Source organism: Poecilia reticulata, chromosome 16 (genome assembly GCF_904066995.2).
Source record: "Poecilia reticulata chromosome 16, P_reticulata-male-v2, whole genome shotgun sequence".
NCBI classification, from domain to species: domain Eukaryota; kingdom Metazoa; phylum Chordata; class Actinopteri; order Cyprinodontiformes; family Poeciliidae; genus Poecilia; species Poecilia reticulata.
In genome coordinates this window covers 17,997,500-18,021,786 of record NC_088845.1, presented here as the reverse complement: position 1 = coordinate 18,021,786, position 24,287 = coordinate 17,997,500, and the positions used below count along the sequence as shown (strand labels likewise).

General features: G+C 40.1%; 1 protein-coding gene and 1 long non-coding RNA gene across 6 annotated transcripts in view; both read right to left on the bottom strand.

Annotated features, from left to right (window-relative positions):
• Window positions 1–24,287, bottom strand: part of znf804b (zinc finger protein 804B) — a 68,512-nt gene that overhangs the window by 43,839 nt on the left and 386 nt on the right. Inside the window, exons 1-3 of one of the 5 annotated variants that reach the window (XM_081597200.1) lie at window positions 24,031–24,277; window positions 23,467–23,536; window positions 23,075–23,328 (exon numbers count right to left, since the gene is read on the bottom strand). In XM_081597200.1, coding sequence (XP_081453326.1) covers window positions 23,075–23,328; window positions 23,467–23,536; window positions 24,031–24,033 — 327 coding nt within the window. In that variant the 5' untranslated portion in view covers window positions 24,034–24,277. Of the gene's footprint in view, window positions 1–23,074; window positions 23,329–23,466; window positions 24,282–24,287 lie in introns of those variants that run through there. The other 4 variants (XM_008432595.3, XM_081597201.1, XM_017309727.2 and 1 more) reach the window with 4 other exon arrangements.
• LOC103461620 (uncharacterized) lies at window positions 7,253–11,757 on the bottom strand. The gene is made up of 2 exons (XR_014083881.1): window positions 9,918–11,757; window positions 7,253–9,816 (listed from the first exon to the last, which is right to left on the bottom strand). It is a non-coding gene; the product is annotated as an uncharacterized LOC103461620 (long non-coding RNA).

Sequence of the window (24,287 nt, the reverse complement as noted above, 5' to 3'; positions counted from 1 at the left end):
TAAGCAGAAACAAGCGCAGAGCGCTGGGCAATAAATGCTCCAGTTAATCACACATGAGATGACAAACGCCAAATATACAATATATAGTTACACTGCTTACGTTAATGATGTTTTAAAAACAAAACCAGTAAAAACTTAACTGAGTTAATATGTCAGATTCCCTCCTCAGCCTCATTTTGATAAGAACAGAGAGCAGTTCGCTGGTTTCTGTCCAGAATGTGATCAGCTGACCACTTGGTGCGCAGACAGTTTCAACTTTACGCAAAGAGAACATCGTGGAGCTCATTATTAATCAGACTAAGAACAATATCTGTCAGAGAATCATCTCTGATCTGGACGCTTTAACGGACCAGAGACTTTGAAGCGCCTAGCGCAGCTGATCCGCTTCTGCGGGGTTTTTCTCCCGCAGAGGGAAGTGATGCGGGATCAGGAACCGATCAGAGTGACATTTCGTGAAATGTTACCTGATTTTAAAAACGTTCTCGCAGAGAAATAATAAATGTTGCGTTTGATGACTACAAATTGGAAATAAAATGATTTTTTTCTTTGACGGACAACAAAAAACCTCCAGCGCCACCTCTGCTCCAAACTACGAACATTGTCGGCCCCTCTTCGTTTTTTCTCTATTTTGCGGAGGATCACTAAATAACTTATTGGTGTTTTACAACCACCAGGTATGAAGTGTTTTAGCCTTTGAGTTGCACCACAGCGTAGCAACTGAAACACCCAGGAGAAGAATATCAGCTTGTTGTTATGAGTATAAAGGAGGCTGGTATCGCGCCTGATAAAAATCTATTTATTTATGTCATCACATGGACTTATATAAAGTTTTATACATTTTCTTTTCATATATTTATTATTGTTTTTCTTCTTTAGATAGATTGACTTAGAATGATTCCAAATAATGTACAGGATAACCTGGTGCCGTTATATGTCAATCATCAGGGGGGGCCACTGGGGGGGCCAATCAGATGACAGGGGGAGCAATGGCCCCCCTGGCACCCCCTCTGGCTACGCCACTGCTCACAACGTCATGTGAGAATCACAAGCAAAACTTTGAGTCAAACAAAAACTTAGAATATCAAGAAAAGATTTATGACATGCACAAATAAGTTTAACAAAAACAATCACTGAGACATGAGACTGCTGTTCATGAGACAAATGTGTGATTTAAATGTTTAAAAAGGTTTTTAAAGCAAAACTCAGTAGGCTTTTCTCATGGTGACATACATTAACAATTCAATTTTTGCTTTTGTTTTTTTCTTTTTCTGCAGTTCCACCTTAAAGTTTGATGCAGCTCTGCTTTCCTGATTGGACCGTCTTCATCTCCACTGCAGCAAACAGGAAGCTCTTTTTATAGATTACAGTCCTAGTGGATACTAATCTGTAATCTTTTTATAGATTACAGATTAGTATCTGTAATCTATAAAAAGATTACAAGGGCACAAAGGTTGCTTTGTGCCCTTGTTTATATTTTTAATAGTGTAATTCTGTAAAGACAAAATATGTAAACCAGAGCTAGACCGCCAGCTCTGATTTACAAAATAGACCTGCAGAAAGAAATTACTAAAAAAATATCTTACATATGCATAGTGTTATGCTCTATGTAGAGATTTCCTTTAGCTCTGATTGTATGTCTCACAATTTTGTAATTTATCATTGTTTATTAAACTCTGAAAGCTGAGAGGCTGTTAATATTCTGTCCTAGAAGGCGGTTAGATGGGCCCTTTTTTGTTGTTGAGCACCTGCCCCTGTAGTGGTCTCTGTACGGCCCTGGCCATATATCTGCCGTAGCTAATACTAGGGACATTCTGTCATATGTGCATGGTTGTAGGTGAGGAAGACGCCGGTAAACCCAGGTAGTAATGAGGAAATAATGTATTTAATAAAGAATCAGGAACAAACTCAGAAAGACATGCGGCACTGGAAACGGACAGACGAACGATGAACTAATGACGAGGACCCGACGAAGGACAGAGACAACAGGTGGGGTTAAATACACAGGGAAGCTAATCAGAAAGACATGGACACGCTGGAGGGACTATGTCTCTCGGCTGGCATGGGAACGCCTTGGGATTCCCCCGGAGGAGCTGGAAGAAGTGGCTGAGGAGAGGTAAGTCTGGGCCTCCCTTCTGAAGCTGAAAACCTATCGATCGTTTTTGAAGGGAAACTGGAGCACCCAGAGAAAACCTATCCATCTATCCATCTATCTATCGACCAATCGATCGTTTTTGAAGGGAAACTGGAGCACCCAGAGAAAACCTATCCATCTATCTATACATCTATCCATCTATCGATCAATCGATCGTTTTTGAAGGGAAACTGGAGCACCCAGAGAAAACCTATCCATCTATCTATACATCTATCCATCTATCGATCAATCGATCGTTTTTGAAGGGAAACTGGAGCACCCAGAGAAAACCTATCCATCTATCTATACATCTATCCATCTATCGATCAATCGATCGTTTTTGAAGGGAAACTGGAGCACCCAGAGAAAACCTATCCATCTATCCATCTATCTATCTATCCATCTATCTATCTATCTATACATCTATCCATCGATCGATTGATCGTTTTTGAAGGGAAACTGGAGCACCCAGAGAAAACCTATCTATCTATCCATCTATCCCTCCATCCATTTTCTTCAGGTCATGGGGGCAGCAGCCTAAGTAGGGAGGCACAAACTTCCCTCTCCTAAGCCACTTGGGTCAGCTCCTCCGGGGGATTCCCATCACATTCCTTGGCCAGCTGAGAAACAGACATTTTATCTGGGACTGGAAATGGACGGGAATTTTACTCTTTTATTTTGCTGTTGGTGATCCTCAGCAAAGTGCACAGAGGTGGATTTGAGTAAAGGTAATGTGACTGGCTTCCTAACTTTCTGACTACTCTGTATAGGTCTGTTTCTTGTGTCGTCATGTTGGTCAGCAGTACCCACCGATCTTCTTGCAGATCTTCTTGCAGACTCTGCCAGGGAGGTACTTCTCCCTGGCAGAGTCTGGTGGCTTGGCTTACTGTTTTCAGCTCCACACACTCTGTCTAATTCCATCAAGGTCTGCATGTTTTTCCTTTCAATCTCACACAGTTCCTTTTTCTCCTGCCGTTTGAGCTGAATCTGGGAATCCCAAGAATTTGTCAGACTCTTTATAGCTGCAGCTTTTTTCTCTTTCTCCAGTTTTTCACGCTTTTGCTCTGCAGATTCCCGCTCTTTCCTTTCTTCCAGTAACTTATCCTCCATAAAAGCCCGTTTTTTAGCTTCTTCCTTCTTTGTAAGTGACAGTTGGTCGTACACTATTTTTTTACGTATTTCACGACTTCTGTCCTTATCAGGAATGTTGCAGTCACTCTTATAGTCTAGAAAGCCAGATTCATACTGAACATCTCTTTCTTGCTCAGTTACACTGTGCTGTATTCCCCACTGCATTATTACTAAATTGTCCGTATGTTTTTTAGTCTCGTCCTGTGTCTTCAGTTTCTGCTGGGGATCCTTCTTCTGTCTCCTGGCTACAATTTCCTCAGCTGGATATCCAGGAAGCAACCCTTCCCTTTCAGCCCTGTCCATTTCCCTCTTCTGTTGCTGTTTATTTTCATAACTAGCAAACACTTTATCAGCCAGAGTCTTTGGCTTTGGAGTTTCCTTCTTCTGCTGATGTGCTTCATGTAGCATTTTGGCAACCTTCTCTTTAGCCATGCTGTTACATAGCTTCTTTTGCATAACAGAGTCGTAGGCAGCTTCTTTCCTCAATATATCCTGTAAATTGTCATCCACTGTCTTCTTTTGGTCCCTCATGTTTTGCTCAGTCTTGTCCTGTGTTCTGAGTGTCTGCTGCTTCTTCTGTTTCTTCTTCTCAACGTCCTCCGTTCGATGAGAATGCTCTGATTCCATCAAGGAATCAGACCCTTTATTTATGATCTTGTCCATTTCAATCTGCTTTTGCAGTTTGTATTCAACTTGATCATCCCATGCATCAGTCAAATACTTTTGCATTTTGACTTTCTTTTCTTTCTCCTGTTTGTCAAGTAACTTTGGGCAAACTCCTGCTTAGCTTTTTCTTGGTTAAGCTTTTTCTCCTCAACAGCTTCTTTGACATATTCTTTTCTCCTTATATTCTCTATATTTTCATAGGCCATCTTCTTACATTTCTCTCTAAATTTTACCTGCTCGTGAACATTTTTCTCCCTCTCGTCATGTACATATTCTGACCGTTTGCCTTCACTAACTCTGGGTGTTTGCCTTGGCTTTACCAATCGTTTCTCTGCCTTCTCTCTAACCTGTTTGTTGAGTTTTTGTTCATTTCTACGTGACGAAGACTTTTTAAACTGCATGCCTTGTTTGTCCTTTCCAGAATCCTCATTGGAAAGGACAATGAGTTTTGGACAAGCTCTCAACTTGTCAGCTCTCAACTTGTCCACATCCGTGGACAAGTTGAGAGGTTTTTGCACATCTCTGTCAATTTGCTGCAACGTTTTTGATGGAGTTTTCTCCCGCTTGTCTCTCCAGTTTTGCACATCCTGTGCGTAGGCATTCGTTGGGCTTGGCTTCTTTTCCTGTAATTTAGGAAGAGCAGCTTCGTGTCTTTCTTTCAACTCCTGTACTTTTCGAAATTTATTATGCTGGTTAATGAGTGCCTGAATATCAATTCCGTCTATATCAATTCCGTCTACAAAACTTAGAGGGAAACCTGAGCTTTTGCTAGAGTTGGAATCAGTTGTGGCGGAATTCTCCTGAATATCTAATTTTTGTTGCGGTATGGGGGTAGGATGGATATCCTTTTTAATTTTAGGTAACTTTAAAATCGAGTTCCTTAAAGTACGGTCCTGATCTTCAAATTTGACGCTCTTCTTGAATCCAAAATCACATGGGAGGTCTGGGTCAAATATCTTTCTCGTCATAGGCATAGGTGTATCTTGCCTCCTGGGGAATCGACGGGGCTCCATCTTGCGTTTCAGTCTCTGGGTGAAAAATTGCACTTCTCTATAAATCCGTTGAGTTCTGCGCATCTGGCTTTAGAACACACGTAACAAGATATTCAAAGGGTTCAGAGCTGATGTCATAGAATCTATGACACAAGGCCTGGGTTCCTAGTGACATCATCAGTTGGGTAGAAGTGTAACAGTTGCTATGGTAACCAGGAAAAGCTCTGAAGTGATTCACACTCCCTAGTGAAGGAGATGTTTCAACCCATCAAAACATTTCCAAATAAACTCATTCATATTAACACAAATGTAACTTTTTCCAACAATTTAGACAAGATTCAGCCAATGTGGCTGTAACTGATTTAGGCTTTACAATGTGCAAAACACAATCACCTGGTTTCCCATTAAATCTGCTCAACAGTGTTTTTCTCATCAATTATTTTTTGATGAGGAACCTAACAATAGTTTCTAATTTCTTTTGTTGGCCGCTGTCTAAGCTACGGCCTAAAGACGGCGTTCCCAGCGTGTCATTTCGTTCAACCTTAGCTTCGAGCACATGGGCGTGTGAAAACCACCACGTATGTACGAGCATGCAAAGAGCTGAGAGAGGTAGAGGAAAACAGAATTATTTATTCCTGACGCTCTCTTCCAAGTGACCTGCACAAGTTTTGACTCTCCACTGAAGACTCCATCAACAGTCTTCATGCTTTTTTTATGTGGTTTTGTATGTTTTCCTCCCACAAATAGCTTAATACAGAAAACTTTTCATCAGAAACAACTGATGGTCAAGCAGGTGATGAGCTTGTTCAACCAAGTTCCATTGAACAAGTGGGTAGTTTAAGTATTTCCAATTTATTAGTAATGTTCTTTGACATGTTGTGTTGTACCTTTCATGTTCATGTGTAAATTATTGAATACAACATGTGAATAATTAGTAATTGTAATCCATCCATCCATTTTCTTACACCCTTGTCCCTTAATGGGGTCGGGAGGGTTGCTGGTGCCCATCTCCAGCTAATGTTCCGGGCGAGAGGCGGGGTCACCCTGGACAGGTCAACACAGAAAGACAGACAGGACACACACACACACACGCACGCACGCACGCACACGCACGCACGCACACACACACACACACAGATACAGGAGACAGTTTCCAGTCATTTTCCACGTTTGTAAGAGGCTCTGTGGTGATATTACCTTCTTTTTTTCCAAAGGTAGAATCTAATTGCAATGTAATGGCAATGTATTTACATTTTACAGTATAACAACGAGTTTTAAAGTGACCTATTATGCTTTCTTGAACAGGTCAGGATAGATCTGTGGTCAATAACAAATATATTCATTAAATTTTTTACACAAAATTATTCACAGATAATGATTTTAGTCTGGTCAGTTCTGCCTGTTTTGAGCTGTTTCAGGGAGTTTGTCACTTTAAATCCAAATAAGAAGAACTGGCCACGCCCCCCCCCGTCTCAAAGTTTACACTCGCACATGAAAATGATGAACAATTACACAACCGTACATCTTTGAAAAGCAAAAGTGGAGCCTCCTGCACAGCCAACAAGAGTGGTTTCTGAATGGCAAGTCAACAACAAAACACTCATCTTTTCCAAACAATGAGATTTGTTTGGAAATCTCATTTCCAAACAAATGGAAATCAACCCAAGCTGACATTAAAGTCAGCTTGGGTTGCTAGGTAACAGGCTGGGTTTCTCTGGGGTTGCTAAGTAACGGTTGATTTGTGATGCTACATTCTGGAGGTTTTTGAAACGGCTCTTTTTACAGACACTAAAAAACAAACTTGTTACCAAAAAAACAGCGGGTGGTTGTTTTAAGCACTTGGGCTGTTTAAAGAAACAGGCAGATTTAAAGATACTCAGTTTCTGCAGTTTTCTGAAAGTATATTCCAGATTTGTGGTGCATAGAATGTGAATGCTGCATCTTCATGTTTGGTTCTGGTTCTGGTGCAAAGCAGACCAGAACCAGAAGACCCGATTGGTCTGAAATGTCGGTACAACAGCAGCAGATCTTTAATGCATTTTGTTGCTAAGCCGTTTAGTGATTTAAAAGCCAACAACAGTATTTTAAAGTCTATTCTCTGAGCTACAGGGAGCCAGTGGAATGACTTTAATAGCTATGTGCATAATTAGTCAGCCAAATGGCCCAACCAAAGCCTACAGAAAATCTCTGGAGTATTCTAGAGAAAAAGATAAACACTAGACCAGTGGATCTTAACCTGGGTTCTATCGAACCCCAGGGGTTCGGTGAGTCGGTCTCAGGGGTTCGGCGGAGCCAGTGGCGGAGCTAGACTTTTATTTCTGGGGGGGCCAAAGGGGGGCCAAGACCATCTGTAAGGGGTCCACTGACTATGACAATGACAAAACAGTAAGAGTACTTTCATTCACATACTATATATAAATAAAGACTGATGAAATTAGATTTGCTCATGTAATTTGCAGTTTATTAGCAATGCATGCCACACAAAGCATAAGTGGACATTAATCTCTAAATTACAACATTGTGACAAGACTTACAATGAGAATACAGTGTCACACAGTTCACAATTACAATATCTCAAAAAAGAAGGTTGTATGATATGGAAACTTAATAGATGCTACATGTGCATTTTATTTTCAAACTTGCTGCAGCTATGACCAAATGTACTGACTCTTAAACTATCTTTGGTACAAGTACCAGTCGCTGAAGACCTAAATCATGATGAGAAACACAAGACTACTTCATGCACTCATAAAAGTAAAATGTTGGTTGTTGTGAGATGAAGCAAAATATGTTACAAAGTCATCCATGTTGAGGCCCCGTGCCCTCCTTGACTCTATGCTAAGTGTTCCAATGTGACTTAGCCTGTCATCAGCCATTGTTGTCCTTAGGTTACTTTTAATCAATTTTAAAGCAGAAAAGCTTCTCTCACAAGAAGCAGTACTAACTGGACTAACTACTGCAATCTTGCAAAGTCTGAATAATTCATGTAAAACCTCTTTATAACGTTCAAGAAACACAGTAAAATCAAGCAAAGTAGAAGGTGTGTCTAAATCACTCTTTATTCTCTGATCAAGCAAACGCTTTGCTTGGTGCACCTCATGTTTCAGGTCATCTAAATCTGACTCAAAGATCTGTCCAAAAGCAATCAGAGGCTCCTCATTCAAGAAAGTTGTACTTTTGGGGTTTAGAGACTGCACTCCTTGCATGATCTCACAATTTTTCTGTGAAAAACGTCTCTTTAACTCCACTATGAGACAGTCAAGCACCTGATTAAAGAGTGATCTGGGGAAGCCCTCATCATCACATTTTCTCTGTCCTATAGTGCTCATTACAAGTGAGTCAAGAAATTTTGAACTTAATCTTGGATATCTTCTGTCAATTTTTACACTGATTTTGCTCCTTTCAGCAAGCTCCTCAACCTCTTTCCATAGTTCATCAAAGTACTTTTCATTTCTGTAGTCCTGGAAAGTGTCTCCAATAGCACCTACTAGATCTACAGCTCTTGCTAGGTCAAGAGTGCTGGACTGAAGCATGTTAGAAAGACATTTGGCATCACCAAGGACTTTACAAAAGGTAACCAAAAGACCTAAAAATTGGATATCTATTTGAAGAAGCAGACCCCTCGCCTCCACTGATCTTTCGCCGTTTCTTTCAAATGCAATATCCTGCAACAATCTCAGAACTGCTGGAAGTCTGTCTCTCATGGTACGGCATGCCTTGTACCTGCAAGCCCACCTCGTATCTGAAAGTGCCTGGAGCTCCCTGGGTTGTTCTGCTGGATACAACTCTTTCTGTACATCAAGCCACCTCAGATGAACATAAGAGCCAGACACAAAGTTATAAAGCTGCTGTAGAAGTGCAAAAAAGTCAACGACCTCAGGGACTGCTTTGGTAGCGTCAACAAGGACTAAATTCAAGCAATGTGCGTTACAATGAACATAAAATGCAAATCTGGCATTGCTCTGAATTCTGGCAGATACACCAGAATGCTTCCCACTCATGACAGATGCGCCGTCATAACCCTGTCCCACTAGGTTATTTTTGTAGTCCAGACCATGTTTCTCAAGACAGTTAATGATCATTTCACTAAGACCTGCTGCATTAAGGCTTTCAGCTGCCTGGAAACATAGGAAGCTTTCGTGGATGACACCATTGTAATAATATCGTACAACCACAGACATTTGTTCCTTTTTTGCAAGTCTTTTGTTTCATCTGCAATAACACTGAACACTTCACATTCCTTCACTTCTTTTATAATTTCAGTCTGTACCATCTCTGCTAAGCCCTGAAGAATTTCATTTTGGATTTGAGGACTTGTGTATTTTGCATTGGAACATCCTCTAAGCTTTTTTTCAATTAACTTGTCATGCTTTGCTATTTCATCCAATATGGCCAAAAAGTTTCCCTTATTTTTAGAGTCCTCAGACTCTTGATGACCCCTTTGAGCGATGTTTTGTGTTGCAGTCAAAAGAACAACATCGGCTATTGTTTTAATATAATAACGATTTTCTTCCACCACTTTTTTCCGGTTTGCGTTTATAGAATTTAGCATGGTTGTATTTTCCTCATTAGCCCTTTTATATTGACTCCATGCATACATTGCATTTACATGGTGCTCTAACTTTGAGTGAAGCTTAAATCCAGACTCCTTGGACAACGCCTTTTTCCAATTACTGAAGCCGGAATGCGAGGCAAAAACACTGTCTGGTGCATTAGGCAAAGAAAAATGCCTACAGGCAAAGCAATAGGAGGAGTCTTTACTAACAGAATATTCTAACCAAGAATAGTCTTTGTACCAGAAGCAGTGAAAAGTTCTCTTTCTTGTTCCATGCTGAGTTCTGGGGAAGTTTGTCAAACTTGGCTGAACAGGGCCCTGTTCTTTTGACCTTGAAATATCTGGAACACAAACACAATGGGCATGTAAACACAATTTACATGACCATTATGTCATGTAAATTGTGCAGCTACTAAGCAGGTGTTGGTGTAAGTAAAATTACCACTGGGTCCTTCTGGAAAAGCAAAAGGAGTGCTGGACACTGCTGAGAAGAGATCAGTAGTATCTCCTGCAACTGCCCCTTCTGGCTCATCATCCTGGTCAGGCACGGAGCTCTCTGTGTTTTCAGACTCCTCCTTTGATGGAACTACGTTGTAAAAACAGTACATTAACATAATTGAACCAACAATTAAAGAAACACATTAGCAAGAGCCAGCAAGTAAAAATAACCTAAAACGGAGTAGTAATTTGACTGTTTCTGAAGATACTCTGACCTGGTGACGGTGGATTGGTGTTTGCCTGACTTTCCCTCTCGTGACTGGTCTCAGGACATGAGCTACCAGGACTGCTGATGTCAGAGCTGAACGCTGTTTGATTTGTGCCTGATTTGCCTCTTTTTATAAAGTAGCTGTCTATCCTGCCTCCCTGTCTTTTCATTCTCAACTGACCCCAGGAAAAAAAATAAGCCAGTCACGTTATGCCAAGTATAATTTCCTATTACAGTGTTAATAGATCCCACTTTAAATGTGTAGGGTCAGGGCAAACAGACTGTGGCCGTATGTTGAGCATTCAAAACTTCTCAGCTACTGGACCGACTGACCTGTTTTTGTTCATAATCATTATCAACTTTATTTATAAAGCGCTTTAATAGCAGCCAGAGCTGAAATAAAGTGCTAAACATCAGCGATAAGATAAAAGAAAACGTCAAAGAAAATGACAAAGTTAAACACACAAGAATTTAAATAAATTTAAAATTCTATGGAAAACATAATTAAGCAAAAGGAGTAACAGATTAAATTGTCCCAAGTTCATGCCCTTTCCTAGAGGAAACTGAACCTCTGACAAAGTGTGGCAGTTTATTATTCCATATGAGCAGCGTTCATAGAAAATTGTTAGAAAATGATCTTATAGTACAAGATGACTCCATTAGCATTACCTTTTACAGCTAAGAAAGAAAGAACCTAACACAATTTCATGAGCAGAATTTTTGACTGTGGCCAGAAGTCAGCTTTTGAGCCAATAAATATTTCCCCATGTAATTATATTGGCCAGAAGTAACTACTCTGATTGTTATTTTCCTAGTTTAGCTAACATTTTTCATTCTGTATGGTTTTTTAATGCAACAGCTAATAAGAAATCGCTGATAGAGAGGAAGAGCTTTACAGACCAGAGCATTTTGGCAGGTCATATAATCAGGAAACGTTCCTGTCGTGATCCATTCTGTCTGATAACACGGTGCACCACGATGGATACTTTTAGTTTTACTTCCCGTATTTATCCTCGCTGACATTGTTCAGGCAGACGTGAGTGGTAAACACGTCAATATCTTTACAATACTTTTTCCTTCTGCGTGCATTACGAGTCTGACTGGCAGACGTGACGTATAGTAGCAACTGACCGATTCGCTCACTAAGGCGGCGTCTACATCTGTCTATAGCTGTAGCATTGTTAGCTTGATGCTCGCAACTTCTTGTAGTAACTCAACTACCAGAAACTATTTCCTGGCTGAGCACAAAATGGTTTCTAGGGTGTTCTTATTAGTTGTAGTAAACCATTGTAAAACTTACCTTTGAAGTCAGATTATCAATTTTGGAGTCAAATCGACGGTATTCCTCTTAGCTGTACAATATTTCTCTATCCCCTCTTCGCGGTTCTCCTTCTCTTCTTCTTCTGTTGGGTCAACTGCGCTGTGTCCAAATGGTGTATCACAATAAACAAATGGTGCATATCGCCCCCTGCTGCTTTTGAGCAGTCACAACAGTCACAACAGTCACAACCCATTGTGGTACATAGTGCTACCTACTGTGCAGGAATGACTTGGTGTCGTGACATGTCCATCATCTGGGGGGCCACTGGGGGGCCAATCAGATGACTGGGGGGCACTGGCCCCCTGGCCCCCCCTCTAGCTCCGCCACTGGTTGTGGGCCTGTTTTGCTTCCATAGATCCTGAGAATCTTTTCATCATAAGCTCTTTTAAATAGAGTGTAACCCCGACTATTTGCAGTTCAATGTTCTCTGACTCCAAATTATTTGAAGAAGCGACTTTTATTTTACTTGACACTGATTGGTTGTGTCCCCTAAGAGCAGAACTAAGGAAGCTCGTACATGTCAGCTGAGTTGGTTCCCGCTTAATGCATATGAAATTATATTGGGAGTTTGAACTATAAAAATTGACAGCTATGTATGTTATAAGCATTTTTACAAGGGGTAAATTGATAAATTAGCTATAACGTTAGCGACCGTGAATACGTAATGTTTGCAGGATACCAGAATAGCAACTACTGCAAGTTTTTTTTTCCCCCAGAGTGATCAATAAAACTGACTATTAGAGTGCTTCCCTGGGAATATGCTGTGCACATGCAAAAATAAAACAGGTGACCACTATTTTTTATTCATAAAGCCACATTTCTCATTATTTACAGGCAAAAAATGCTTTGATTAGGCTTGCATCAATATTTTTAGATTACGTTCTTGAGTAAGAAACTCCCTGGTAATGCATTGCATATTACAACCTCAATCTGCAAAAGGATAACTAAATTAAGAATATTCAGTTTGAACAGTGTGCACAGTAGAGTCTGCAGTGGGTAAGAAATTCATGCAAGAAATACTCTGTGCTTTGACAGATAATAACAAATGAAGTGGATGATCATAGCTGGATATACACAGATGTGCATCAGCCTAAATGGGTAACTTTTTTTTTTAAACTATAGCAGGTTTCTCTGATATAAAACACACAACACAAGTGATGTAGAGTAAAAATAATAAAATGCATCAAGATAACATCAAAGACGTGAGACTGTAGAGAAGACATTAAGAAAATCAATTGTATAAAAGCTCTGCATATCTGATTAAAAAGGTATGCTTCTTCTTTGTAAAGAAATAAAGACTGAGAGTGTTAAAAAGAGAGAGAAATTAACTCCACTGTTGGAGAAAGGCTCCTTTGACAGAACAAATTCCCCTGGTCTGAGAAACTGCTTATATTCTCTGGTTAGATGACCACAGACCCACAGAAGTGTGAATTTCCAACAAGTCAAAAAGATACTGGGGTGCTTGATCTCACAAGGTTAACAATGACACTTTAAAATGATCGCCTGAAATGCACTGGTAACCTTGGAAAAAAATGAAGAGAGATATGTTTTCATTTCTCCGATTAGGGGGTTCACCACAGATTGCCATCTGCTTTCTGTTTACTATTTGCAGGGGGGGTATGACAGAGGTGGTTTGTCTGCTTGTGTTGTCATAGTTTAAAATAATCAATTAAAAGTTGAAAAGGTAATTATTTAACATAATTAAAAGTATTTCATAAACTAAGCTTTTTATAATTATTAACATTTTTATGTTGTAAGAACAAGTTCTGGCACAAATATTGCAATAACGATTAAAATATCTTCATCTATGCTACAATTTCTGAACATTTCAAAAAATGTAATAGAGTAGCTTTATATGAAGATCTTCCCAACTATGCTCATCTCCTGATGCCCGATGCAAATTATTTGGGAGGGCCAAACAGAGTATATATGAATCACAACATGAGTTTGACAACATTCTCAACGAAGCACTTTTAGGAAATATGGGATTAATTTAAAGCTATGTCAAATTAAGACTTTGGGCCTGCATACAATCCACAAGAACAAGAGTTTTCTGATCTTGCTTTAAGTTGCAGGACAAACAACAGTGAACGTATTTATCAAGATATGTTATACCTTAGAAGAACTAAAGTGCATCGTATTGCTGAATTTGTCAGAGTAGCCCTGGAAAATAGACAAGGGAGCCAGCAGGGTCAGTTGTCCAGGGCCCACAGGAGATTGAGGAACTCAGAACTATCAAATTAGATCAAAATTACGTTATTGATTCCCAGAGGGATTTTTTAAAATCCAAATAACAGAAACTATAGAAAAAGTACAACTAAGAGTAAAAAAAAGAAAAAGGAAAGTAAATGTAAGTTCCAGAAAGTATCACATGTGCATTATACCACAGACAGTACAATACAAAAAGTCAGATCTAATATCTCCCATCATTGTGGGGAACATTTTTTTTCCTCCAAAATAGGCCTGTTTGGGAATAAAAATGTAGCCTAATATTAATGCTACATCAACCTTTTTATTATTATTATTGTTATTTTATGCATAATTGCCCTTGCAATTATTAAGTATACCCTTGTGTGTGTGTCCCCCAGGTTGTATCAGCTACACTGTGACTAACGCAACATTTGACTCTGTTCATAAAGCTGCTCCATAAAAAGCTCGGTGAGAGAGAGGGGAAAACATCCAGCCTAAATCTGTCGCTCCATTCTGGGTCAGGCAGCCCCTCCATCACTTTGATATAAGTAAACGATACCAGGTCTGTTACTAGAGGAACACACCTCAAGCCGCAGGTGCAGCCGATCTTCGGTTTGTTCTCAGACAGACCTCCCTCTACTCTGTCCTCTGCTGATAAATCCAGCAGTTGTCTGTCTTCCAGTTGTGAATTTTTGCTACATTTAGACCAGATTTGATCGGAAATGTTTGGAGGATGTTATTTTTTTTTGTAATTTTCTGTAGATTGACGTTTCTAGGTGCGTCCTCCCCTCTGGCCAAAAATTAAATTAAGATCCAAAATGTTGAATGTATCAATGAGCACTGTTTCTAAGTATGATATAAATACTGGCTTTTTATGAACAAGGGGACGAGTAGTCATTTCTCGTTTGTCTCTAAAAGAGAAACACGCTCAGATTGATTTGCTAGACAAATTATACTTTTCCCTTTTAGTATATCAGTATGCTTAGAGGTGAGCATTGTTTTACAAAAATAAATATGGATTTGTTTATCAGGAAACCTTATACAGATCAACCACCATCTTTAAACAATCTAGATTCAAAAATACAACTATATATGGATGATGTTTAGGATGTTTGCACACCTAGCATCTGCCTCAGGGCACCCTGTGTTGTTGCTGAGAGACTTGCAGGTTACATCACCTCAAACAGCAACTTTTTTTTTTCAAAAGTTATATAACGAAGCACAAACAAACGGTTAGAAAACTTTGTAACCAGAGTGAAAATGTACTAAAATAGAAGGCAAAGCGAGAAAAAAAAAAGCTGACAAGAAGTAAGCAAAGGGAAAACAACTAGAGCAACAGATCACAGACAGCGCCTCTCCTATGGGGGAACCAGTTCACTTATCAAGCAGAGGTTATTATGCTATGAGGCACTAATTAATTCATTAGTTAAATGAAATGCCAATAAAAGCTTGAGAGGGTTTTAATACTGATGCCAACTGTCTCCCCCCCTCCATTCCCTCCCCCCTCTCATCATCCCCTCTCACCCATCTGTCCAAATTATCCACCTTTCTCCCCAACACACACTTGCTTACATGCCATCTCCAAAGCGCTGAGTGTGTGCGGTGATGGAGGACATTAGCCGCGATCAGCAGGAGCACTTTGCAGCGGTCAGCAGGAACGGCGCAGTCACACAGGACTTTAGCATTCAGTAGCACTTACCTGCGCTCTCTCAATCTGTTCCTCCAGGACCCTCTGGCCAAGTTGGTGAGCATGTAAGTGCATTGCCATTAGCCTTTATAAATGTGAGGTGGTGCGGCATTACAGGTGTTGACTGTGAAATAGTAACTACTCATTATTTAGCAGCTGTCTCTGGGCTTTTATGGTTTAAACATTTTCTACCTTTAAAGTCAAGACTTTTTCACTTTGTCGCTAACAGGAGGAAGATTTAATGAATGTCCAGGTTTTCTGCTGAGAGCTTTTTGATACTGATCCTCAATCACTCATAATTATGATTTTAATTAAGAGTGGCAATTAGATGCTCAGACTGCCATGCCAAATGGCCCTCTAGTTGGCTCTGCTTGTTTCTGCTCCTTCATAAGTGGCCTGATATTTGTAGCTTACAACATGACTCACTCTGAACATTGTAGTCTCTTTTGCTGCTGAATAGTTTTTTTCAAGGTAATTGTTTAGGGCATATGTTCAAATGAAGCCTTATTTACATAAACATTGCTTAGCTCCCTTTGGAGCCAATAAGAGCACAACAGAGAAATGCAAAGGGAGAAACACACACGTACACACACAAGCCCATTTCCACTCGCTTTGACACTGTATGACATTATGAATTGAAATCCTCCTCTTCAAGCAGTTGTACTAAAATGTACATCAAACAGGTCTGCGGTGGCAGGGTGGACACAAGGCATGCTAATAGGGAATCTGGTCTTCATTTGACTGAAAAAAATGACATGGTTTTTTAGGGTTTCGTATGCAGAAAAGCATCCATTAAACTATGTGGCTATTATTTGACCAGCTAGCTCTCAAAGAAATACACCAATTTAGTCTTTTGACTACAAAATGCCTAGTGGGAGCACATAGTGTGTTTAAAATAAGAATATGACTGTAGCATGTAAAAGCTGCGATCACTTTGTTTATGTCTAAGCTTATTGTCGAAATGACAAGCCGTAGTCCAGGTAGAAGTGTCACGCCAACCTAAACATCTCATTTAAGTTTCTGGAGAAGACTTTAAACTACTTTAAGACACTTTGGTGATTACAAACAGTTACTTCTAAAAGATATGTTGATTCATAAATCATGTTGATCTCTAGCAAAAGTATTATTTGAATGCCCTTCTATTGGCATTGTTTTCGGTTACACCAAATTTAAAAATTAGACCTCGATGGCTAGATTTGATTACTGATTTCTGCCATTAAACGGAAACTAATTCAAAATAAAACTGTCTAATTACACATAGCCTTTGACTACACTGAAAACAGACACAATTCCACCCCCCGCCCCCACTTTCTAAACTTAAATCTGACCTTTCCAGTTTTAGGTCAGATAGAAGAATGAATTGTTTGCGTAAATCCACAAAAATGAGAGGGGGAAATTGAAGAGACCTTTAAATAAACATGCTTAATATGTTTATCTAAACATTTTATAAGTATTGTTTTGGGTGTCCTTCCACACAGTTTCTAATAGTTTGCTGGTATTTTGACCCATTCCCTCAAACAGAACTATTTTATATGGGACAACTACCGTATTTTCTGCACTATAAGGCGAACCTAAAAACCTTCAATTTCCTCAAAAGCCGACAGTGCGCCTTATAATCTGGTGTGCCTTATATATGGACCAATACTGAGCCACAACAGGTCTAGCAACTACGGTAAGCAGCCGCCGACTTCATTTTCGCCTGTCGAAGAAGAAGCGCGCGGTGCATGCTGGGATAGTTGTCAGAACGCTGGTTTGTTAATAAAGTTTGACTGACCTATCTACCTACCGACCGTCTAGAATCAGGTCGTCTGCAGATCATTTAGCACCACGTTCTCCACGAACATGCTGTGCACGAACGGAGAAGGGTGACCATCGTCCGGCCACGTCCTGGCCCAGTCGCAGAAGGCTCTCCTCGCCGGCCGGAGTCGGACTGTTTTGTTGACATTGTTTATGTCAACAAAGTGGCTTTAGATATTCATCCGGGGTGCTTCGACTAGGGTTACCAAGGGACCAACTCTTTTACATTTAAAGCCGAGGGGGGCAGGGGAGGAGAGACAGAGACTGCGGCGGCAGCGTGTCGGTTGGTCTGTGTTACCCAGAAAGCAGTTGGGCACAATATCGCAACATCAACACCGTGAGTGAAACAATGACTGGGGCAGACTACTATATAAAGTACTCGGGGACCATTTCTTTATTATTACATATCCACATTTGTAGAGAACGGAACAAATTATGTCCAGTATCGGTTCAATACGGGACGGGTGGCAACCCAAACTGTAGCGTCTATTCTGTGCGTCTTATAATGCGGTGCGCCTTATATATGAAAAAAGTTTTGAAGTAGGCCATTCAGTGAAGGTGCGCCTTATAATCCGGTGCGCCTTATAGCGCGGAAAATACGGTACTATTTTTCCAGAGGGACTCCTGGGCATTCCCAAGTCCATCTTGAGTCGTTAAGTCCTTGATCTACCCTAAAGCCTCGTCCATCTGCCTGGGGATGTCGCAAAAATATCCTTATAAGTTGCCCAAACCACTTTGATTGGGTTATATAAATACATCTCTTTTCTGAGCGCCACTATAATAGCTCTCCTTGAGGCAGCGAGCTCTCAACTTGGATATGGCAGAAAATCTTCACATCACCGACTTGGAGGCATTGATTCATCTTTAGGACAGAAAAGTGTGCTTATCCTTGATGGCCCACTTCATCAAATCTAATCAGTAATAATATCTAAGGTCATGCAGACAACACTTTTCAGAGCTGACGCTTTAACTGAGTGAAGAATACTCAAAAGTTAGACCTTTTCAGCTGTCAAGTGTTTAAAAATGAAGTCAGAGAAGAACAGAAAGGTGAATGGGAAAAATCATTATATTTGCACGCCTTTCAACACTTCTAATACACACTGAAACACACACATCTGTGGATTTTAGCCAAATGCATTTCTCCATTTATGCCACCAAAGGGCATAGACTAATATAAGAAAAGTAAAAAAAAAAATGCTCATTACATTAAAATTAATTAAATATTCAATAAATTGCTGACTATTTAAAAATTTTAAACAAATTCAAAATATTAGCTTAGAATTCAATTCCTCCACCATATTTTATCTGCTATGAAACATGGTGCACCTTTGTCCATTCTGGTGGCCAAGACCTTCTGTGCTGCTTTCACTTCACAATTCTTGATGTAAACATGACTGGTGACTTGTGACAACAAAACATTGAAAGTTATGAGTTCAACTGGCAGCAGAGTTCAACTGTCTGTGAAGAAGCAATTGACTTAGTTTCCACCAACACTGATTTGAACTGAATGCAACAATTATGTGCGACAATTGCAGAGAGCTTTGATGTATGAAGAAATGTTCAATATTCTAAACCATTTACTGCTGGTAATTGTTCCCATTTTTAGCGAGAAAAAGTGGGTTTTGTCTCGGAAGAAAGGGTCCAAAGAGAGAATAGTGACAGGAAATGGCTGGCTGCGTATCAGGTTGGATCTGTCTGAAATTAGCAATCCATTGGACCTGAAACAATTCCCTTTTCCAACACCTTTTTCTCTACTATCGCCTCCTGTCGTCCATTAATGCCGACGCCAAGAACAAAGAAATCCTTTAAAGTGTTAATGAGAGTTTGAAGAATGACTCGCTAGCGGTGATTAGGTGATAATATACATACAGAATCCAAAATTTAGACACGTTGCACAAACCTAGAATAATTACTAATTAGTGGTGATAAAGCAGTCATGAGCAAAAAAAAAAAAACTTGCCCTTGACACAAAAGAGCACACTCCAGGAAGGCTAGCTAAATAACATACAGAGCACTTTTAACATACACAAGAGAATATGTCCTGGAGTCGGAAAATGGCTGATGTTCAGCACTTATTAGTGTCCAGTATTGTATTGTTTTTTTTTTTCATTCTGCAATATCTTATCAAAAACACAAGAAGTTATCCTTGATAAATCCCAGCAGTGAGATGTTTTGTACTTCAACAAATCAGAGAGCAACTGTCTGTTGCAGCATTTTCCAGAATTGGAGCCACGGCGGTAAAAAAGACACTACTCAGCACGTTTTACCGCCGTGAAAAGATGCATTAAAATCACTCCTCCTCACTTCACCTAAAACAAGAGGTCACTTTTCGACTGCTCGACCACAAGCACAGACTGTTCATCATGTTGACAGGTTCCTGTATCGCACCTTGTCTATGCTAATACAGATAAATCTGAAAGCATCTTTTTTTTTCTTCTACCTTTTGACCTTCCATACCTACCGAGCCGGCATTTTACAAATAGGGAAACTTCCTATATTTACATTTTTGCTTCATTAGCTCTGACAGGTCTTTTGATGTTTCCTAAAACAAATAACACCTGAAAAACATACAGCTTAGAGTGAGCAATTTGTATGAGACATGGCTTAAATTTGTAATTTCATTCAAAGGTCAAATACAGTTGAGCCTGCAATACCCTTGCAGGATGTCAGCATTTTTGTCGAGCAAAGCATAGCAAAGCAAAGCAAAGCAAAGCAAAGCAAAGCAAAGCAAAGCAAAGCAAGGTCAGGCCTTGAACAGAGAATCTTTAGATCCATAGCTCCTTTAAGTATCACATCAATGGTTTTGCTTGATTGCCACTTTTACGTCTTGTGTTTTCTATCTAACAATTGACACTCTTCATGATGAAAATATTATGCACACTTGAGTTAAACACAAGCAAAGGTTGTCAATATGAAATCTCCTTTTGCCAGCCTTTGCTAAGATTTAGTTTTCTTAACACATTTTTGGGATATTTTTAAAATGTGTTCTTGAAAAGTCAGAGCTTTGGAATAACTCTCATTGCTCTTTGAATAACTAATGGCCAATTTGGTTTTTAAATTGTGCATTGAAAAAAAGCAGTAAAGATATTTCTCTGGGTTAGCTGAGAGAGTTTCCTGTAAGTTTAGCAAATGTTGTCATGTTAGAACTATTGACTTTAATTTATTTCAGTAGCAACTGAAAGCAAGAGCAGGAAATCTAGTCAGAGTTCATGGGGAAATGGATGAAGCTAAATACTGGGCAAACATTGCAGAAGACCTTAAGGCTTAACACAAACAAACTTTCATCTTCCAGCAGGAAAACAACTCTAAACACAGTGCAGTACAGTCAAAGCAACTTTTAGAATGGCTTTATCAAAGAACTATTTTCTGTTAGAATGGTCTAGTCAAAGAACTTGTGGCAAAACTTGATATCTGATGTTTACAACCCTCGAAAGAGGAAGCATCATAATCCCCTCGAAAGAGGAAGGCTTTGTTAACTGATACAATATTTAATGTCTACTCTTTATACAGTGTTGGACATAATGGTATAGTGGCACTTTCAGAAATTGAATGCAATAGGCCTTGTAAATGTAAACCTTGCTGTTTTGCTGCAACGGAGCACAGATTTGACGAAAACTGTGGCACATTTTAAGGGAATCCTCATCTCAGAGATGCACCGAGAAGCTTCAAACAACTTTTCCATAAACCTGGGAATTAGCAAACTGTTTGAAAACTTTGCATCCTCCTCTAAATTTAGATGTGCCACTGAGCCACAAGTGTTTAGAAATTTGACTTTCTCTGATAAATTAGGCAGAGAGGAGACACTGTTGCAGGAGCAGCCAAAAAAAAGAAAAAAAAAAGAAAAAAAAGCTTTTGATGTTTTTCCAGTAGATGAAGGAGCCCTGAGACAGGTGATAGGAATGATGAAATTCAAGCACGGGCCCTAATTTGCAGAAAGTGAGATATGCACTGTGCAGTGTGCATCTAAAGACTTGATATGCACCGATGGTCTAACTAGATATCGTTTCCTCGTGTGTGTTTGAGAGAGTGTGCTAAAGTTTGCCGGGATGGTTGTGAATGTGACTTATTGGCGTGTCTCTCCGTCAGTCTGACTGCGCCTCATTCCCATCACACAGTCAATGCGGGCAGAACATGACAGTCTGGTAATAACTCGAGTGTTCACGCACAGACTCGTGCACACGCGCAGTTACACACATACCAGCTGCTTCTTTCCTCCTTTCTCATCAAACTTGTCATCAGCTGTGCCAGTTTGTCTCATCTCACATTAAGAGCTCATGAATAATGTGTGATTACCCAGGACCCTCCGAGAAGCTCCTGGTTCTGCTTGTGACGTACCCAGCAGATTCACGCAAACACACAACTCACCTAAATATACACGGTTCAAAATATCTTGCTATTTTTGGGGGTGGGGGGGTTTCCTTCTTTTGGGCTTTACTCCTCCAGATTTACACCACAGACCACAGATGTGCACGCTGGACACAGTCAAGTTTGGTGGCTAATAGTCCCCATCGACACAAAAAGAGTTTCTTTCTTGCACACACTCGACAAACAATGCAGACCAAAACAATAGACTAGAGGTAATTAGGCCTATTTTTGTCTGCTCAACTCATTTCCTCCTCACAGAAGTAATGTGATTTGACTCATTTAATTCCCAAAGGAGAGGAAAAGGACTGTAGCGGACAATGACTTCATGCTTGACTACACAATTTTTCCTCTTTTTGAAATAAGAATATTCCAGTCTTCTGTCTTCCACCCAAAGGGAGGGAGAAAAAAAACGCAGTTTTATTGCTCGGGAAAAGAAATTATCACTGTTCTCAAAAAAATATTCTCATTTACCCTGCAGCTGTATTAGAGTGTTACTCAGTCTGATGAGCTTTTTATTCTTATTTTTATCTCTCCTACCTTCAGGTAACTAGGAGTTTCTTATGAGGACACCCTTGTGGGGTTCCTACAACTTTTTTTTTTTTTATATCAAAATTACATACTTTTTCTTCATCTTTTTTTGGTTTCTTAGCAAACTTTGCTGTATGAAGTCTATTTTTTACAGCAGTCTCTGTAAAACCCCATTATTTTTCGTATTTAAGAACAATGCGAGTGACAAAAAGTAACCTGAACTGACTTAATAAATTTGACTTAACTTGTAGAATAACTAGGATAAATAAGTTATGCATATGGTTTTCAATCCATAATTTCTGTGCTACAATGCAACTTCAGTGCTTTCTCATTGTATATCTCAAAAAGGTTACTGGGTTTCAGCCAACAATCAAAATCCAACTATTCAGGCAAAACTTGGATAAACAGTTTTGTTTATGACAAAGAAACTTTGGGTTGAATTCTATAATAATAATAATAATAATAATAATAAAAATAATAATACATAAATCTTTTCTTTTAATACATAAATCTTTTCTTTTAATGACCAGCCCAATTTCAAAAATAGGAAAGTGCTTATGAAAAATAAAAATAGCTGGAAGAAGCAACGAAGAAACAAAAGTGCAAACTTAATATGTAACTAGATGTAACTGAAGCTCTTCTATGGTCTGAGTTCTGGATATATTTTTAAATTGAGGCGAAATTGTATTGAATTGAACTTACAAGTTCTGAAATAAAGAACTTGTAAGGATGTATAGACAGCACCTTTAGATAACGGGACAGGGCACAAAGTCAGAAGAACATTTACCTTTCCATGTTTCCCCCCTCAATGCATGTTAGAAACCCGACTTTAGCTTACCATGAAACTTCCATCTTTCAGCCCTCCAATTTAAGAAAAGTCAGAGGATGGTCTCACTTACTTACTTTAGAGTACTTTACATGCCCTAGTAGTGAAAAAAAAAGTTTCCCCACAAACAAGACAATAAAACATGCACATTTCCCCCCCCACAAAGCATGCTCTCCTACCGGTGAGTCACTGCTTCCAGTTGGACAGAGTGGGCCTCTGAAGACACCCTTGACTCGCCGAAAGTGTCCATTGCTCAGGTGAGTGGAGCTGATAACCAGGTAGTAACACGCACTACACGCCATCCCGGGGGAATCTCGAGGCTTGGGGCCCATTAAACGAGTGGGAGTCGGTTCCTCCTCCACCGATTTGAGATGCGGACGATGCCCGGTCCTGCCCGGGGGTGCTGCAGGTGTGAACGTCTCACTCCAGTTTTCTGACGAGAAGTGGAAAAACGTGGGGCATGACAGCGTTCTGTGGGATAGATGCCTCTACTCCTCGAAGAAGAGGGGCATAAACGGAATAGATGAAGAAAAAAAAAAAGAAAATAAAAAACTAGGTTGTCTTTACTTACCAAACTCTTCCGCTGGAGTCTGCGTTTGGCATGCTGTCCGTCGGTCAGGCTGGAATAAATGGGTGAGCGCCTGTGGAGTGCCAGAGGAAAGAGATGGATTCATCCAGGCACACACATACACACACACACACACACACTCTCTCTCTCTCTCCTCTTCAACCCTCCTCTCGCCTCCTCATGCCCACTCCACTGTCCAGTCCAGTAAAGTGTACCCTATAGCTGCGACAGCTCGCAAATCGGACTTCTCAGTGAGGAGAGAAAACAAGGGAAGCAGAGACTCTCCGCAGGTGCGCATTCTTAAATTCCACGCACACCGAAAAGCGACGAACGCTGGAAAATAAATAAATAAATAAATAAATCTCAGAGCCTACTTGTCTAATTCCCCTCTGTATTGATTGGCTTCACAATCAGGTGTCTTGTGAACGAAAATCTGCGGTGCGCGGCGGGAGGGGTCGGTAAATCCATCCAGAGGAACAGCCTGGTAGTTATTATCGGGCTCCCGCGCAGGCAGGTTGAAGTGGTTCATTCTTTCTCCAAAACACACACGCACACACTCCTTCTCACCATCTCTCTCTCTGTTTCTCTCTTTCTCTCTCTCCAGCCAGTGTGTGTGTGTGTGTGTGTGTGTGTGTGTGTGTGTGTGCTGCTCTGGACCCGATTCCTTTCTGCTGTATAATATACAGCCCCAGTTGAAGCGTGGGTCTGGGATAGAGGGGGATCACTCGGCTCCACGTTGTGCTTGAGTAACTCTCAAACACACCTCCTTGCACACGCCAATTTCTTCCACCAGCATATGTTTTCACCGCCCCCCCATTGCTTAC